General features: G+C 59.9%; 2 protein-coding genes across 12 annotated transcripts in view; both read left to right on the forward strand.

The window, feature by feature from the left end:
• The window catches only part of PIGV (phosphatidylinositol glycan anchor biosynthesis class V), a 5,233-nt gene extending 53 nt beyond the window's left edge, over positions 1–5,180 (forward strand). The window contains exons 1-5 of one of the 7 annotated variants that reach the window (XM_039733655.1): positions 1–992; positions 2,451–2,604; positions 3,163–4,314; positions 4,403–4,532; positions 4,621–5,180. The exon at positions 1–992 is cut by the window's left edge and continues 53 nt beyond it. In XM_039733655.1, the coding sequence (XP_039589589.1) occupies positions 2,518–2,604; positions 3,163–4,314; positions 4,403–4,532; positions 4,621–4,667 (1,416 nt within the window). In that variant the 5' untranslated portion in view covers positions 1–992; positions 2,451–2,517 and the 3' untranslated portion in view covers positions 4,668–5,180. Of the gene's footprint in view, positions 995–2,450; positions 2,605–3,162; positions 4,315–4,402 lie in introns of all 7 variants that reach the window. The other 6 variants (XM_039733649.1, XM_039733651.1, XM_039733652.1 and 3 more) reach the window with 6 other exon arrangements.
• Positions 5,181–5,318: 138 nt separating this feature from the next.
• ZDHHC18 (zinc finger DHHC-type palmitoyltransferase 18) lies at positions 5,319–15,903 on the forward strand. 5 transcript variants are annotated; one of them, XM_039733657.1, is made up of 11 exons: positions 5,319–5,482; positions 7,385–7,545; positions 8,498–8,551; positions 8,961–9,110; positions 9,793–9,930; positions 10,357–10,405; positions 10,728–10,830; positions 11,993–12,102; positions 12,644–12,743; positions 14,468–14,559; positions 15,291–15,903. In XM_039733657.1, the coding sequence occupies exons 1-10, from the start codon at positions 5,403–5,405 to the stop codon at positions 14,507–14,509; spliced, it is 987 nt and encodes a 328-aa protein (XP_039589591.1). In that variant the 5' UTR covers positions 5,319–5,402; the 3' UTR covers positions 14,510–14,559; positions 15,291–15,903. The 5 variants fall into 5 exon arrangements, with proteins under 5 accessions (XP_039589591.1, XP_039589592.1, XP_039589590.1 ...); XM_039733658.1 differs by having other exon boundaries at positions 15,295–15,903; XM_039733656.1 differs by having other exon boundaries at positions 15,301–15,903.
• Positions 15,904–16,363: the final 460 nt, after the last annotated feature.

A 16,363-nucleotide genomic window follows, 5' to 3' on the forward strand; every position in this document is an offset into this window, starting at 1 on the left:
ATCGGCACCCGGCTGGGTGGGGAGCCAGGAGCTCCCCGGGACTGGAGCCGGGATATCCCCGCCGCCCTCGGCCCGGGAGCCGCACGGTGAGGCCTGAGGGGCCCAGCCGGGCGGGCCGGGCCAGGCGCGGGCTCGGGCGGGGTTCGTGTCCCCGGGCAGCGGCTGGAGGCAGCCGGGAGCGCCCCGTGGGCCCCTCCGTGCCCGGCCGCCGCTCCCGGAGCCGCCCGGGACCGCAGAGGAGAGCGGCGGAACCGGCCCCGGGCTGCCCGGTGCCCGTGCCCTGCCGGAGCCGCAGCCCGGCCCAGCCGGGTTCCGATCCCGAGCAGGTGCGCTTCACCCCCGTGGGCTTTGAACACCCCTCTGGGTTTTGTCAGAACCGCTCCCGCCGGGATCCGGAGCCGCGGGAAGCACTGCCGCAACCGCGGCCTCCGGAGCAGCACCGGGCAGGAGGGATGGCCGGGAGCGCCCGCGGGAACAAACAGCATTTCCAAAATCCTGCCGCGGTCCTTTGGCATCCTGGTTAGAAGGGCTTTTAAAACGTGTCTGGAGCGTCTCACGGCGGGCTGGAGAGGCCAGACCCTGCTGGGACGCAGGCTGGAGCAGCACCCTGAGCTGCCGGCCGTGGCGGGGGTGTTGTGGCGAGCGGCTGCTGCCACCGGCTGGTCCCTGCCCTGCACTGCCGCTCCCGTCCTCCTTCACCAGCCTCTGCCCCGTCCCTGCCCGCGTCCCGCTCTCAGCGCCGCTTCCAAACTGTGATTCACAGCTGAGAGCCGAGGGAAGCGCAGAACACAGAGAGGAAAGCGTCTTTAATTCAGACTTCGCGTCTTTTCCTGCTGGAATGTTTTCAACGCCCTTCTCCCTCTCCTTTTTGTGTTCGTGCAGGTGCTCTTTCCCACAGGATTTTTGGGGCTGAGCCATTCCCGACGCTGCCTTCTGGATCCAAACGGGGCTTGTGGGCTGCAGCTCTTTTGAAGGCTTTGCTCTGTCACAAGGTGTGCTGCGTCGTGACAGGAGCAGGCTTTTTAAAGCTGTTTGCTTTGAGCTCTCTTGGCACATCCAGGCGAGGCTTTTTCTCTGCTTTTTGAAAAAAAACTATATTTAAAGTGCCAGGACAATTTTTGCCGCTGTGCTTTAATAGGATTTGCAGCTGTGAATGTGCTTTAAAAGAGTTTACAGCTGGGTTGAAGTGTCCCCTTGCTTAAAATAACGTCACAGCTTCGTGGTGCAGGAGAATGTGCCTCCCACCAGTTACTTTGGGAGTGCTGGGGAGCACAAGGAGAATAGGAGCAACCCCAAAACTTTTATTTGTGGTTAAATAGGAAGCATAGCCCTGTGGCTGGGGATTGAACTTGTCAGTGAGCCAGTCTGGATCTTGGTTTTTGCCTTGCTGATGATATGCTCTCTGCCCTCTGGTGCAGTTTCAGCCTGGCAGGGTTTTTTCTGCACAATGGCACAGTGATTTTAGGTTGTGGAGCGATGGATTTGGGGATCTCTGCGTGTTACAGAGTGCTGGAGCAGACAGAAGGGCAGGATGTGGTGTCACTGGGACCCAGCGAGAGCTGTGGGCTGTGTGTTTCTCTAACTGAAAAGCAGTTGGTGGCTGGGGAACCAACGGAAGAAATGTTTTATCTTCAAGAGCTGCACAGCAGATCCTGCCTGCCTGCTGTGGCTCGGGGCCAGGGGATCAGAGCTGGGCACCACAGCCCTCAGGACATGAACTGGGGAGGCTCCAAAAGAGGCTGAAATCCCTCAGGAGAGGTTTGCAGGGAGGAGGTGGACGGGTGGATTCAGAACGTGCCCGGCAGGCAGGTGCCAGGAGCTTTGCCAAAATACTGGAGAATTGCAGGTGTTGAGGGTGGAGTGGCACAGAGTTTGTGTCCTGCCTGTGCTGTGTGCCTGACTTCCACCCTGCTCTGGCAGGAGCCAGCTGAGTAAATCCATTCCTGGCTTCCCAGGGGCAAACACAGAACAGGAGAGAGGAGGGAGCTCCTGGCAGCCCCTCTCAGCAACTGCTTACACGGGGGTTAGGCTCAGAGTCCACAGGAATTCTGTCTCCATTCCAAGAAAAAGAGGCTTTGATCCCATTCACGGCGTTGGCACTGGATGTGTGTGAGGATGCTTGGCTCCAGCTGCTGGAGCTCCTGCTGAGGCAGCCGAGCAGCCTGTCTGCTCCAGGGATTTACCCTGCCCAGGGAGGGGGGGCAGAGAACCATAGCCTCTCTCCCTCAGTGTCTTGGCCAAGGTTAACGAGTCAGGGATTTTTTTTTTAGGAACAGTATCACAGAGGTTTCTGCATCATCTCCCAGATCCGTGATCTGTTCCATAAGCCACTTTCTTGTTCACACAGACTTGCACCTTTCAAGTGCCTGACAGTAAATAAAGGCGTAAAATTCACAAATGAGGCTGAAGCCCGAAATCCCTTTCTTTGTCCTCTGTGTTTGCCAACCCAGGTTTCCCAAAGTGGAAGGAGAATTCCCCTGGCACCGGCGATCTCCTGAGGCAGTTGCTGGGTGTGGGATGGAGCTGTGGAGCAGGGCAGACCCCCAGCTCCGAGAGGTCGTGTGCTTTGCCCTGCGCTGCCGGGCCCTGGCGCTGCTGCTGCAGGCAAGTCTGGGGGCCAGGGAGGCTCTGCTGGGTTTTGCTGCTCCCACTACCCCTGAGATCCATGAGCTGGTTCTGCACGATGGGGAAATCATCCTCTCTGGAGAGCCAACAGACCGTCTGCAGCCAGGGGTTTTACTTACAGGTTGCTGTTAAGTAAAATTGCTTTAATTTCCTTGTGACTTGTTGTGTTTTCACGCGGCTGCTGCAAGAGGCTGCTTTGGCACAAAGTGTGTTTATTCACAGAAAAGGAACAATAATCTCCTCCTGTATGTTCCTCCCAAGCCTTATTTCCAGAGACATCCTGCTCTGAGCATGGGAGAGCTTGGCTGTGGCAGCCAGCACAGAGCCCAGTCACAGCCATGAGCAGCTTTCCCTGGCCAGTTCTGCAGGGATCCATGCTGGATCCCAGGGCGTTAAATACCCCAAAAGGTTGCGTCTGCACCTTTTCACAGCCTCGTGGGCATCTTGGGCTCCGGCCTCGGTGCCACCCTCACCCCTTGCTGGAGCTCTGGGTACCGGAGCATCTCCGCCAGCCTGCAGCCCTCTCTTGTTTTACAGGCCGTGTTTAACCTGCTGATCCCGGACCACGCCGCCGACGCCTTCTCCCCGCCGCGCTCGGGCCCGCGGGGCCCGTGGGACGCGCTGGTGGAGCGGCTGCTGGGCGGGCTGGGCCGCTGGGACGCCGAGCACTTCCTCTTCATCGCCGAGCGCGGCTACCTGCTGGAGCACAACTGCGCCTTCCTGCCGCTCTTCCCGCTGGCGCTGCGGCTGCTGGCCGCGCTGCTGCCGTGGCCGCTGCAGCTGCAGCCCCGCAGCCGGCTGCTGCTGGCGGCCGCGCTGCTGAACGCGCTGCTGTCGGCGCTGGCGGCCGCGGCGCTGCTGGCGCTGGGCCGGGCCGTGCTGCGCCGGCCTCGCCAGGCCTTCGTGGCTGCGCTGCTCTTCTCCGTCAGCCCGGCCGGCGTCTTCATGGCCGCGGCCTACTCGGAGAGCGCCTTCGCCCTGCTGGCCTTCAGCGCCATGTGGCAGCTGGAGAAGGGGCACGGCCGGCTCAGCGGGCTGCTCTTCGGGCTGGCGGCCGGGGCGCGGGCCAACGGGCTGCTCAACGCCGGCTTCTTCCTCTACGCGCGCGGCAGGCGCTTCGCGCTGCAGCTGCAGGGCACGGCGGCGTCCCCCTGCAAGCTGCCCTGCTTGTGGAAGCGAGCGCTCGGCCTGGTGACTTCGGCAGTGCTGACGTGTGCCGGGATTTGCCTGCCTTTTGCCTTGTTTCAGTACTACGCCTACCTGAGGTTCTGCCAGCCTGGCACGGGTCTGGGCCAGAGCGTTCCCGAGCCGCTGCTGCAGCTGGCACGGGACAAGGGCTATCGTGTGGCAGGCGTGGGTGCAGCCAGGCCCCCCTGGTGCTCCCAGCGCTTCCCTCTGGTCTATTCCTACATCCAAGACACGTACTGGAACGTGGGCTTCCTGAGGTACTTTGAGTTCAGACAGGTCCCAAATTTCCTGCTTGCTCTGCCTGTCACCCTTCTGGGCTCATGGGCTGCCTGGACCTACGTCAGCACAAACCCCCGGCACTGCCTGACTCTTGGGCTGGAGAGGAGCAAGGGTGACGAGAGGGGAAAGCCAAGAGATGGATTTTGTGGCCCTGCTGCCTTCGTGTACGTGGTCCACAGCACGGCCCTGCTGGTGTTCGGGTTCTTCTGCATGCACGTGCAGGTGGGACAGGGGGGATTCCTTGTGGGGCTGGGGTGGTGACAGCACAGCAGTTTGGGTGATTTCTGCTCTGCCTGTTGTCTGTCCCCAGGTGCTGACCCGCTTCCTTGGCTCCTCCTCTCCCATCCTGTACTGGTTCGCAGCTCACCTGCTTCAGGAACATGAACCTTTACTCTGGAGCACAGGGACTGACAATCCAACCTCTGGGGAGCCTGTTCCGGGTAAATCTCACAGTTCCTGTGGGAAGGGGACCTCGGACAACCCCGTGGTGAGGCTGCTGCTGAACTGGCGATCGATTACCCCCCTCAGCAAGAGCATCCTGGGCTTCTTCCTGGGCTACTGGCTGCTGGGGCTGATCCTGCACTGCAACTTCCTCCCGTGGACGTAGCGGGCTGTGCTGGCACGGGCCAGCCGTGGGGCAGGAGCTCTGCTCAGAACTGAAACTCGCCGCTCCGAAATCCTGAGGTGGCTGTGGTGACGCCGCAGTGACAAAGGTGTCACTCCTCCCTTACCGTGTCCCGGGCGGGATGTTCTCTGTGGTGTGATGCTGCAGCATCCCGCCCCGCTGGCTGGCATTGCTGACGGCCAAAATCCCCATCCCCTGCCTGGGGTGGGGAATGCACCTGGGTTCCTGCATCTCCTACGGCAGGCGCGGGTTGGTGGCAGGATGCTGCGATGGATTTGGGCATTCCCTGGGATGTGCTGTGGGCACGGCGGGAGGGTCCAGCTGCCCTGAGCCGTTCAGACCGTTCCGGTTCCTTTTCCACGGTCCCGATCCCAGGCTCCGAGCCGGGCTGGGCAGGGGGCACGGCGGGGGTGGCGGGCGCTGCGTGGGCACATGCACCGCCCCAATAAACACCTGAAAGTAACCGGAGAGGCGGCTCAGCCCGCTCCGCCGGGCCGGGGCAGGGTCGGGGTGGGGGTCACGGGTTCCGGGGGCGCGATCGGTGCCGGGGCGGGCGCGCTGCGCTGCCGGTGTGGCGGCGGGGCCGGCAGGGGGCGCTGCCCCGCGGGCCGGAGCGGCGCGGCGGCCCCGCAGGAAGTGGGAGGTGTTCCCGGGCCGCAACCGCTTCTACTGCGGCGGCCGCCTCATGCTGGCGCGGCACAGCGGCGTCTTCGCCCTCACGCTCGGCCTCATCCTGGCCACCAGCGGCCTCTTCTTCGCCTTCGAGTGAGTCTGGGCCCGGCGGGCTCGGGCTCCGCGCCGCGGGGCCTCCCCTCGCGGCTGCTTGTCCCCCCGCTTCAGGCCTGCCTTTGGGGCTGGCTGGCATCCCTCGCTGGCCCCGGGCTGGGAGGGAGGCGGGCTGCGGGTCACCTTCCCCCGGGATCCCCGCTGGCCTGCCCCCCGAGCCCTTTCCCCCAGACCCCCTCTGCAGGCATCACTGCCTCCTCACCTGTGCCCAGCTGTGGTTATGGGGGAAGGGGTCGTTCTGCGCCGTGTTTGCTCAGTCTGGCCCCAGGAAGGGGTTTAGGATGCCCCCCTGGCCTCTAAATACAGCCCCCAGGTTTCTCCTTTTGCTCCCAAGAAGAGAATTGGCCCAAAATTGCATCCAGAAAGCCCCCAAGGCTCGTGGGCTTTGTCCACCACTGGGATCTAGGAGCAGTGTTTGTTCTAAATGTGGAAACCCTTTGGGGTCCCACCTCGAGGGTCGGCACTGGAGCTCGGCCCCCGTTGTGCAGCAGAGTCTGGGGAATTGGGAGCTGCGTCTCCCCAGTCCCTTTTCCTTTGGAAGCTGGTCCAGGGAAGCTCCCTGCTCCTGCCGCCTGAGGGAGGGGAGAGCCAGGAGCATCCCGGTGTGCCCTGTGCTGCCCTGGGGAGCTGGGGAAGGAGCGCCCTGGCTTCCTGACACCTGCAGGGTTCTGCTGTCCTGCCTCCCTCTCTGTCCCGGGAGGGATGGGAGCCGCTTTTCCCTGGAGCAGGGGCCCACTCCTGCCTTTGGATCACGGCGTTATCCCTGCGAGTCTCGGAGAAAAGCTGCCCGAGCCTGCTGGTGGCGAGATGAAAGTGCTTGATCGGATTAGAGGCTCTGAGAAGTCAGATGAGCTGAAAGGGACAGGCAGCTGCGGGAAGCAGGCACGGCATCCCGATGGAAAAACCCCTTTCTCAGCACCATCCGTGCCCTGGCAGCTCTCTGCCAGGTCGGGGGCTGCTCAGCTCGGCACAGTGCAGGCTTTGTGTGGCCAGGCAGAGCACACGGGACATCTGCTCTGCCTCCCTTCTTGCCGAGTCACTCTCTCGTGCTTGAAGATGCCCTGGGGCTCTCCCAAGTTGTTATTTTAGCAAGATGCCTCTGTTGCACAGGCTCCAGTTTGCCGGGTGTACAGCAAATGCATCTTGTCTGTGTATTTCGTGGTTTCTGTGGGAGAACCTGGCACAGGGTGCCCAGAGCAGCTGGGTCTGCCCCATCCCTGGAAGTGTCCAAGGCCAGGCTGGACAGGGCTTGGAGCAGCCTGGGACAGTGGAAGGTGCTCTTCCCATGGCAGGGGTGGGATGATCTTTAAGGTCCAAACCAAACCTTTTTGGGGTTTCTGTCATTCCTGTGATTTCTTGTTCCCTAGTGGGGCATGGTGGGCTCTGGAGGTTCTCTCAGGAAAGGACTGACAAGCTCACATCTCTCCTTTCACAGACCTTTCTGTCAATGACTGAGGGGCTCAGGCTTGGACTGAAGGGGTTTTGTTGCTTGGTGGGTGCTTTGTTCTGGACAGCTGAGCTGGGGAGGTGAAACAAAAGTTGCTTAATCCTCTCCGAGTGCTGCAGTGCCTGAGCACTGCCTGCAGCCCTCAGGGCTGGGGCAGCCCATCCTGTGCTGGCTCTGGGTGCTGATCCCCTCTGCAGGAGGGGGCAGTGGCTCTGTGTGTGCAGGGCTGTGTCCTCTGCTGTCCTCAGCTGCTGCCCGTGGGTAACGGAGCTGCCCTGGCGTGGGGTGTGATCACAGCAGTCCCATTCTGCAGGAACAGCCCCAGCTTGGCTGCTGAGCCCATTACCCCGTGGCAGGTCGTGGTGTGGTGTCCCAGCTGCCAGCGGGTCTGTGCAATGATTGATAACAATTCCATTTTATTTATCTTTCAACAGCTGCCCCTTCCTTGCCAGTCACCTGACCCTGGCCATCCCCATCATTGCTGCCGTCCTCTTCTTCTTTGTCATCAGCTGCCTGCTCCAGACAAGCTTCAGGGACCCAGGAATCCTGCCCAGAGCCACCCCCAGCGAGGCTGCAGACCTGGAGAAGCGAATTGGTGAGAGCTCTGGTCCCTCTCCTGGTTTTAGCTCTGTGTCTGTGCAGCTTCCAGGCTCAGTGAGGCCCCTTCTTTGGGTCTTGGCTCCTTTAGGTTTGTCCAGGGGGGGAGAAAAATCGAGAGTATCAGATTGTGAGGCTTGAGAGTGTTTACCAGTCGTGATGAGAGGTACAACAAGCTCCTCTGGCACAGCAGGCAGGGCCTCAGAGAGGATCTGCAGAGCAGCTCAGGTGCTTTTTGCTCCTGTTCAGTCCCAGTGCTTTCCCAGGCAGCAGAGTTGAAGGATAATTAATGCTTTTTGATAGTGCCATTGAGCCTGCTGTGCTGCAAGTTGTTCTTTAGAGTGGGCTGATGTTTGTCCTCTTCTAAAAACTGCTCTGTCACGCTGGTTTGGGGACAGCCAAGGAGGTGTTTGCATCCAGGAGCCAAGGACCTCGTTGATGTGACAGGTTGGAGCAGATGCTTTAGCAAAGCTGACGTGAGACAGCTTAAATCTGTCCTGCTGAAGACAGATGCAAGGCAGTAATTCTACATCTGCCTTTAAAAATGGTTTTTAAATATCCCCAGAGTGGTGATCCATGTTTCTATTTATAAGGGCCTAAAGCAGTAATCTGGCTGCAGATGCTGCCTGATGTGCCAGCTGTTACTGCTAATATAATCCACTTACTATCCTCTTAACATGCTCACTGTAGCATCACTATTTTCAAAGAATTCCTCACAGTTGGAAAGGTACTTTTTTGGGAGTGACTAAAAGGAATAACCCCCAAAATTGCAAACATGGTACCAGGGGTTTCCAGCTATTGCTACGTACAGGAACAGTCTCCAGCCCCCAGGGAATAAGGGAGTGCCAGCACACAGAGATGTAACTTGCAGTGCCTCTAAAAACCCTCAGTTTAAACCTGGAGGAGGAAGAATCCTCTTGTGCTACGAACACAAACATGTCAAATTCCAGGAAATCTACTGGAGCACCTGAGACCTGCTGCTGTCCTTCCCCACAGTGATGGAGGCGAGTCCCTGCAGGCTGGGAGTGCTGCTGCTGTGGGGTGACAGGCTGTGTGCTGGCAGTGGCAGGGATGCTCCTGTGGCAGAGCCACACGTGCCTTCACAGCCAGGCTGCCTGCTGTGACCTGCTGGACACCCAGACATGAGCTGGTGTTCCTGGGCTGCTGCTTCACACTCACTGTTTGTGAATTACTTGACACTCCACAGCACTGGGCACTCACTGCTTCCTCTTGGCATCCCAGCAGCATCACCACTGAACAAAGACAGGCCATAAATAACGTGAGGAGCTGACTGGAGCTCTTGGCTGCCTACCCTGCTACAAATCCTGTCCTGTGTTCTGTTAAAGCGTGTGCCAGCCCCTGCCGCAGCTGGGGGTGGCACAGGGGTGTGAGTGTCCCTCCTTGTCCCTGCAGACAGCATGGGCAGCTCCACGTACCGTCCCCCAGCCCGCACCATGGAGGTGGTGATCAACAAGTATGTGGTGAAGCTCAAGTACTGCTACACCTGCAAGATGTTCCGGCCGCCGCGCACCTCGCACTGCAGCGTCTGCGACAACTGCGTGGGTGAGCAGGGCTGGGGGAGAGCTGGCCAATGACCACGCTGTCCTCAGCTGGGAGGGACCCACAGGGATCACTGATCCAGCCCCTGGCCCTGCACAGCCCCCCCAGCAACCCCACCCTGGGCATCCCTGGCAGCGCTGTCCAAACTCTTCCGGAGCTCTGGCAGCCTCAGGGCTGGGAGCATTCCCTGGGGAGCCTGGGCAGTGCCAGCACCCTCTGGGGGAAGAATCTTGTCCCAATATCCAGCCTGGCCCTGCCCTGACACAGCTCCAGCCATTCCCTCTGGTCCTGTCACTGATCCTGTCACTTGTGTTCCTGGACAGATTGCTTTTTGCTTCTCCTGAAGGATTATAAAACAGGATACTGCATGGTCTATCTCCTTTTCATTTAAATTGAAAGCAGCACTAGAGCAGTGGCTCAGGACAAGGGGCAGCATATCCAAAACTCCATGGCTCTGTTTTCCCTGGCTTTGGAAGGAGGGTTCTGTAAAATGCAGTGCAGACCTCCACAAACACAAGGTTTGCTGCAGGCTCCTCACTGTGTGCAGCCAGGCACCATGGAAACTTCGTGCTTCTGCACTGCTGCAGAGGGTCTGCCCTCGTGGCCGATGGCTTTGGGGGGCTGAGCACAGTCTGCTCCATGCTGGCTGTGAGGTGGCACACCTCACCTCGAGCCTTTCTTGCAGAGAGATTCGATCACCACTGCCCCTGGGTGGGCAACTGCGTGGGCAAGCGCAACTACCGCTACTTCTACGCCTTCATCCTGTCCCTGTCCTTCCTCACCGCCTTCATCTTCGCCTGCGTCGTCACCCACCTCACCCTGCGTAAGTCCTGCCCGGGGGCTGTGCTGCTCCAGCTCAGCTCTGGGTCCCTGCCCCCCTGGGACCCAGCAGGGGAAGGGTCTGTGGGGTTACACCAGGGATTAAAGGGTCCCACAGCTCTGCCTTCACCTCAGCTCTGCCTTCACCTCAGCTCTGCCTTCACCTCGCTGCACAGGGGCTTTGGGGGCTGGGATTTGCTCCCCCAGAGCAGGTGAGCTGCTGGTGCATCCACCCTACCCTGGCAGGGAAGGTGACTTCCCACCAGCCCCAAATCTCCTGGAGCCTGCACTGACATTCCTGCAGCATCCCAGACTGCAGGTGTTCCTCAGGCAGACAGACAGATCCACAGGGCTCACAGGGCTGGAGTTGGGGCTGGAGTTCTGGCTGGAGGGGCTGGGCTGCCATTCCTTGTTCTCTTTTGCTTTGCAGGCTCTCAGAGGGATGGGTTCCTGGCCACTCTGAAGACAACCCCTGCGAGATATCCTTCTGCTGGCAGCAGCTGCTCAGGGTGCCCAGCACCACTAATCACTGACAGAGAGGGGCCAGGATCTCTTTGCAGGTCACCCTGGCATCCCTTCCCCAAATTAATTTAGTCCCCTGGCTGCCTGGGACTGGGGGTGGGTTGTTTCCCAGTTTGCAGGTTCTGGTGGAAAGGGACGAGCTGGAGCAGGCTGTGCCTTGGTGGATCCCTGCAAACCAGCTGGGGGAATGGGAAGCTTGCCCAAACCTCCCCAGACAGTCCTCTGCCTCTCCTTGTGGGATGATTTTGTTCACTGAAACTTCCTTGACTTCCGTTTCACTGTGCTGGAGCTGGTGATTTGTTTTTTCTCAGTCTGGTCCATTTTGGGCCTCTCAGGTTTTCACACTTACTTAGTCGCCTCCAACCTGACGACAAACGAAGATGTAAGTACCTGCATGCTTGTCCTGCTGCCAGGCTGCCCACCACCCCTCCTGAGCAGTTTTCAGGGCATTCTTGGCTGCCTCAGTGCAGTGTTTCACTGCCTGTGATAGCCCAGTGCAGAGCACCCAGCCTGTGCCCACGGCTGCACTTTCAGGTGGCTGAGTTAGAACCATCACGTGAGGGTTTTTTCCAGTCTGTTTGTGGCCTCGCTTAAAATTAGGAGTTGTGAGATTAAAAAAGGAAGGCTGGCCCAGGGGAGTATTTGGGTGTGAGCTTAGTGATCTGAATTCAGCATCCTGTGTAACCACGGGTTTCCTCTGAGACCCTGGGCCAGTCCCTTTGTGTCTGGCAGTTCCTCATCTCTAATTAGCAAACAATGTACAGACATCTGATGAGATTTACCTTTAAATCTGGGGTGTGCACAGGCTCCAAGGACCAAATGAGTGCCCTGAGTGGGGCAGATTGTATGGAAAAGCAGGATCTGTCTGATCCTCAGAATCAAAATTCGCCCTTCTGGCCAGAAGTACCTGTAATCCTTGCTGGGAGCTCCCAGCACTGCAGAAAGTGTGTTTGCATCCCTTTTGGTTTTGCTTTTTCCCTTTTCTCCTCCACCTTACACTCAGAGGTGTGGCAGAGCTGCTCAGGGCTGTGTGAGTGAAGCTCACAGTCTGTACCCCAGCCTCGTGCTGCAGCTGGGGAGAGGCAGTTGAACAGGAGGAGGAAATGTGCTGGTGGAGGTGCTGGTGCTGGCTGCGTGCAGCCTGAGGCAGCTGTGGCAGCTGCCCACCCCCTGTGCCACAGCCAGTTTCGGAGCAGAGCTGGGGCAGGAGGAGCCCTGGGCTGGGAATCCCCTCGCTGTTTGTGCAGCCTGAGGGACAGGAGCCTGCTCTGATGGGTGCCAGGGACAGAGAGAGACCACGAGGGCAGCAGGAGGACAGGGTGACAGCAGTGACAGTGACATTGTCCTCCTCCCACGGGGAGGGCACAGCTTGGGAGCTCTGCAGCTGCAGGGCTGCACCTCAGCAGAGGCAGCACGTGGCTGCTTGTGCCTGCAGGTGTCCTCCCCCTGCTCTGGGACAAGCCTTCCACCCCTGCAAGGATCCACTGTTGTGCCACTGTCTGCTCTCCATCCTTCCCCTCCTAATCTCTGTCCATCCCTTTCAGATCAAAGGCTCCTGGTCCAACAAGAGGGGCTCAGAGTTTGCCAATCCCTACAGCCATAAAAGCATCCTCACAAACTGCTGTGCAGTGCTGTGTGGACCATTCCATCCCAGGTGAGAGCCCCTGGCCTGCAGGCACTGGGAACTGCCTCCTGCTGTGGGAGAGGAGCCTTGGCAAGGACAGATCTGTCACGGGCCATGGCAGCACAAACACCTGCTCTCATGGGGGCAGGAAATTCCCACTCTGCAGAGAAAGGCTCAAGGGAGGGGTCTGTGGCTCAAGTGAGGAGGGGTCTGTGGCTCAAGTGAGGGGGGGTCTGTGGCTCAAGGGAGGGGGGGGTCTGTGGCTCATGGAAGGGGTCTGTGGCTCATGGGAGGGGGGTCTGGCTCATTGGAGGGGTCTGTGGCTCATGGGAGGGGCCTGTGGCTCATGGGAGGGGGGTCTGTGGCTCATGGGAGGGGTCTGTGGCTCATGAGAGGGGTCTGTGGCTCATGGGAGGGGTCTGTGGCTCATGTGCTGGGCAGGAATCCTCTGCTCCAGCATCCTGCCTGTGCTGTGCTCTGCAGCTCCTGGGAGAGGAGCCTTCCCTGTGGCCTGTGAGCTCCCAGCTTCAGCCTTTGTTCCCTGAACTGCTCTTCCCTTCCTGTTTTCCAGCTTGATAGACAGAAGAGGATTTATCCAGCCAGATACGGGGACCCCGTCCAGTCCCAAGAGTGAAATCCCTTCCCTTGGAGCCAAAACTGACAGCAGCATGGTAGGAGGCATTCCCTAGCAGTGCTGTGATGTTCCCAGTGCCTGCTGTGCCTGCACCTTGCTCCAGCCAGTACCTTCCCCTGTGACACCCCTGGCCTCAGGAGGGACAGCCCTGAGCTGCCAAAGACTCGAGCCATGCGTTGCCTTCTTTTTTTTACATTTATTTATTACTTTTTTGTTTATTTGTTTCACTGTGATGTGGCCTGTCAGGGGTGTTGCCTGACAGAGCCCAACAGCTTGTGGGACCCTTGGACTCGTGCTGGAAGCAGGGGGTCCCCAGGAGTCCCCAGACCCCTGAGCTCCAGGGCATTGCTGTGATTCCTGCTGGGAATGAGATGGGCCAAGGCTGGGAGCTGGGCACTGGCAGATGATTCCCACTTGGGGCTGGGCCTGGAGGAGGTGTCACCTCCCTGGTGTCCCTGCTAGCTCCATCAACACACCCTGTTCCCCTGGGCCACCTGGCAGGGCTGTTGTGGCTCTCAGGCTGCAGCTGCTTCCCCTCTGCAGAAGCTGCTGTGCCTGGGTGAGCTGGGAGGACTCAGGATGTCCTGGGTGACCCCTGCTGATCCTGTTTCCTGGCTGAGGCTGTGTTTTGGCCCTGCCAGTTGGTCAGACACGTTTTGCAGCAAGGACACGAGTCAGGGGACCCTCATCTAGCAGGGAAGAAGAAACTCTGTGCTCTGTGACTCTCAGGAGATGCAGGTCACAAGGCTGCAGGGGTCAGGTTTGGGAGCTGGAGCTTCCCAGGATTGTGTCCTGTCTGTGGGAGACCAAAAGGCAGCAGAAGAGTGTGAATTCCTGAGGGTCACACCATTCCCAGCTGGGAAGCAGTGAGGGGTGCTCGGGGTGTGCTCTTGGTTTGGGTTTCTGAGCAGCAGAGTGTCCCCAGGGCTGTCCCCAGTGCCCTGGGAGCCATTCCAGCTCTCATCCATGAGCATCCCTCTGCACCCAGGCAGCCAGCTCTGTGTCCCTGGGGTGAAGGCAGAGCACAAACCTCGTAGCAATACTTGAATCGTGTTCTTCAAAGCTGCTGGATATTTTTGCACAATTTTAGGACTTTTTTCTACGTAGAACATTTTCTGTCCTGTGCAGGGAGCACGGTGCACGTTGGCACCAGGGCAGAGGCTCACAGTGCCGAGCTGCCTGGCAGGTTTCCTTGGATCAGACAGACCAGTTTCAACCTGGGGCAGGGGCAGCACATTTTGGGGGGCAGCCCAGCCCCCCTGAGCTCACCAGTATCGTGCTTTGTACTCTGCAAGTGCCTGTGCCAGGGGGATGGAGAGGAGCAGTGAGGAGGGGGTTACCAGGGGCCAGACTCCTTCCTGTTTTTATTTAAACCAGTTTCCTTTGTTACTCAATAAAATTCTATTTTGAAAGAGTTAACTGCTTGGATGATTATTTTCCTCCTTGAGGACAGAAGGGGGCAGGTGTGTCCCAGGGTTTGGCATCTCCCAGGTGCCAGCTGGGCTCTGTTAGGCTCAGGCCTCACCTGGAAACTCCTGGAAGCTCCTGCTGGGAGGGATGAGCAGCAGCTGACGCTGCTGTGACTCCTGCTGGAGCAAAGGGAATTTCTGTCCCACATTTCCAGGCCGGGCAGGGGCTCATCCCCTCCCTGCTGTTGTCACCTCAGTGTCCCTTCCCCAGCTGGGCTCTGTGCCCCATCTGTGCCAGCCCCTCTGGCCCCGTGGCAGGTGTGAGGTGCATAACCTCTGGTGTCTCCCCCAGGAGGATGCCTGCCAGGACTTTGCCATTTCCTGCACAGCCTGACGGGACTTGCCCCTCCTCGGACGTTTGCCCTGATTTCTGAGGGTTGGCTGGTAAGAAAGTGTCCCTTCACCTTCACCTCTGCAGCCACCCCTCTCTGCATGGCAGCTCTGCCTCAAACCCAGCTCTGCTGGCACCCCCTGCCCCATCCATCCATCCATCCATCCATCCATCCATCCATCCATCCATCCATCCATCCATCCATCCATCCATCCATCCCACCAGAACCCCACTGCCACGGGGGCATGGTGCCAGGGCTCTGGGGCTGAGGGCGCTCCTGAAGGCTTTGCCAGAAGAGGAGGGTTTGGTTTTCCTGGCTTTGTGCTGGACTGGAGCCACCCGGGCTGCATGGGGACATTGTGGGACACTGTGACACGTGTGGCCGGGGTGGAGAGGGAGAGGTTTGGTGTTTGGAGGGAGCTGTGGCCCCTGGGGCAGGTCTGGACCCCCATCCCTGACCCGTTCTGGGGCTCAGGTGACCCCTCTGGCCCCTCTGCCCGTTTTCCTCTCTGCAACACCCGGTTCCTCCTCCTGTGAGCAAGGTGAGTTCCTTCAGGGCACCTTGGGCTGGGAGTGCCACCTGCGGGCCTGTCCCCTCCCTGCAGCCCCCCACGAGCTCCTGAGCCTCGGGGCAGGGATGGAGCCCCCTCCTCGCTCTGCCCAGCCCGGTGCCACTCTGCCAGCCAGCCTGGATGCCCACCCTGCTCCCACAGCTCCTCAGCTCCTCTGTTTCTGGCACTAACTCTCCTTTTATCTTCCTCCCCTCTCCTCTCCCTCTCTCTGGGCGGATCCAGCGCCGCAGCAGCCGGAGCCTCTCGTGGGGCAGCCACAGCCACGACCACCTCGAGTGCCTCTGCTCGCCAGGGCTGCGCCTCCCTCGGTCCCTCCCTGCCCCGAGCAGGGGGCTCGGAGCCCAAAGCCATACAGCCCCGAGCAGGAGAGATAAATAACCACAGGCACATCCCATCCCTGCCGTGCCCGGGGCCGCCGGGGGGCACTCGGGGACCGTGTCCTTCTGTCCATCCCCGATGCTGGAATGTCGTGGTTGGTGTCCCAACGGGATTTTGGAAGGAGCAGGATCTCTCCAGAGCCAAGCCAGGGGCACCAGCCCCAAACCCCCCTCAAGCCGTGTCCGTGTGCCAGAGGACTTTCCCGATGGGAATTTGTACCTGGTCAGTTCATCCCTGCAGGGCCGGCTCCCCCTGCCAGCCTCATCCCAGCGCGGCTCTGGCTTTAGGGAAAGGGCTCCAGCACCTCGAGCAGCCTCGCTGGGCTGAGAGCCGAGTGGAGCAGCCAGGCCTGTCCCAGCCCTGTAGGATCCACCGTCTGTTTATGCCTTTTACTTTTGTAACAAAATGAAAGTTTCTCCTATTTCGTGTACTCTGGAGTCTGGCTCTGCTCCGCGGGTGAACGGCTCCTGCCTGGGCAGGCCCGAGCAGAGCCCAGGGAAGCCACCGAGGGCTGGCAGTGCTGTGCCATCAGCCCTGGGGGTGGCAGCCAGCAGCTTCCCAAACGGGGCTGTGGCACAGTCTGGGGCAGGTCTCGGCCATCCAGGCTCTGCCCCCTCCTGCAGGCTGGGAAGGAGCAGTGGGCAGTGCCCGCAGCGCCCGCGGCGCTGTGAGCACCCCTTGGAAAAATGCGTCGTCCGCTGATGTTCTGGGAGCTGGCGGCGTCCCCACAGCCAGGGGGAGCAGCAGGGCTGGGCAGGGTGGCTAGACGGGCTCTGAGCATCGTCCCGGTGCCCTGGGAACAGCCACGAGCATCCTCTGCCTGTGCCAGCCCAGCCCACGCCTGCCCTCGGCTCAGGGGCTGGAGAACAGCGTCCCAGGGCTGGGCTTAACTGGCTGCCCCCTCCCC

The sequence above is a fragment of the Passer montanus genome, unplaced genomic scaffold, assembly GCF_014805655.1.
Source record: "Passer montanus isolate IOZ18808 unplaced genomic scaffold, ASM1480565v1 scaffold89, whole genome shotgun sequence".
Taxonomy (NCBI): Eukaryota; Metazoa; Chordata; class Aves; order Passeriformes; family Passeridae; genus Passer; species Passer montanus.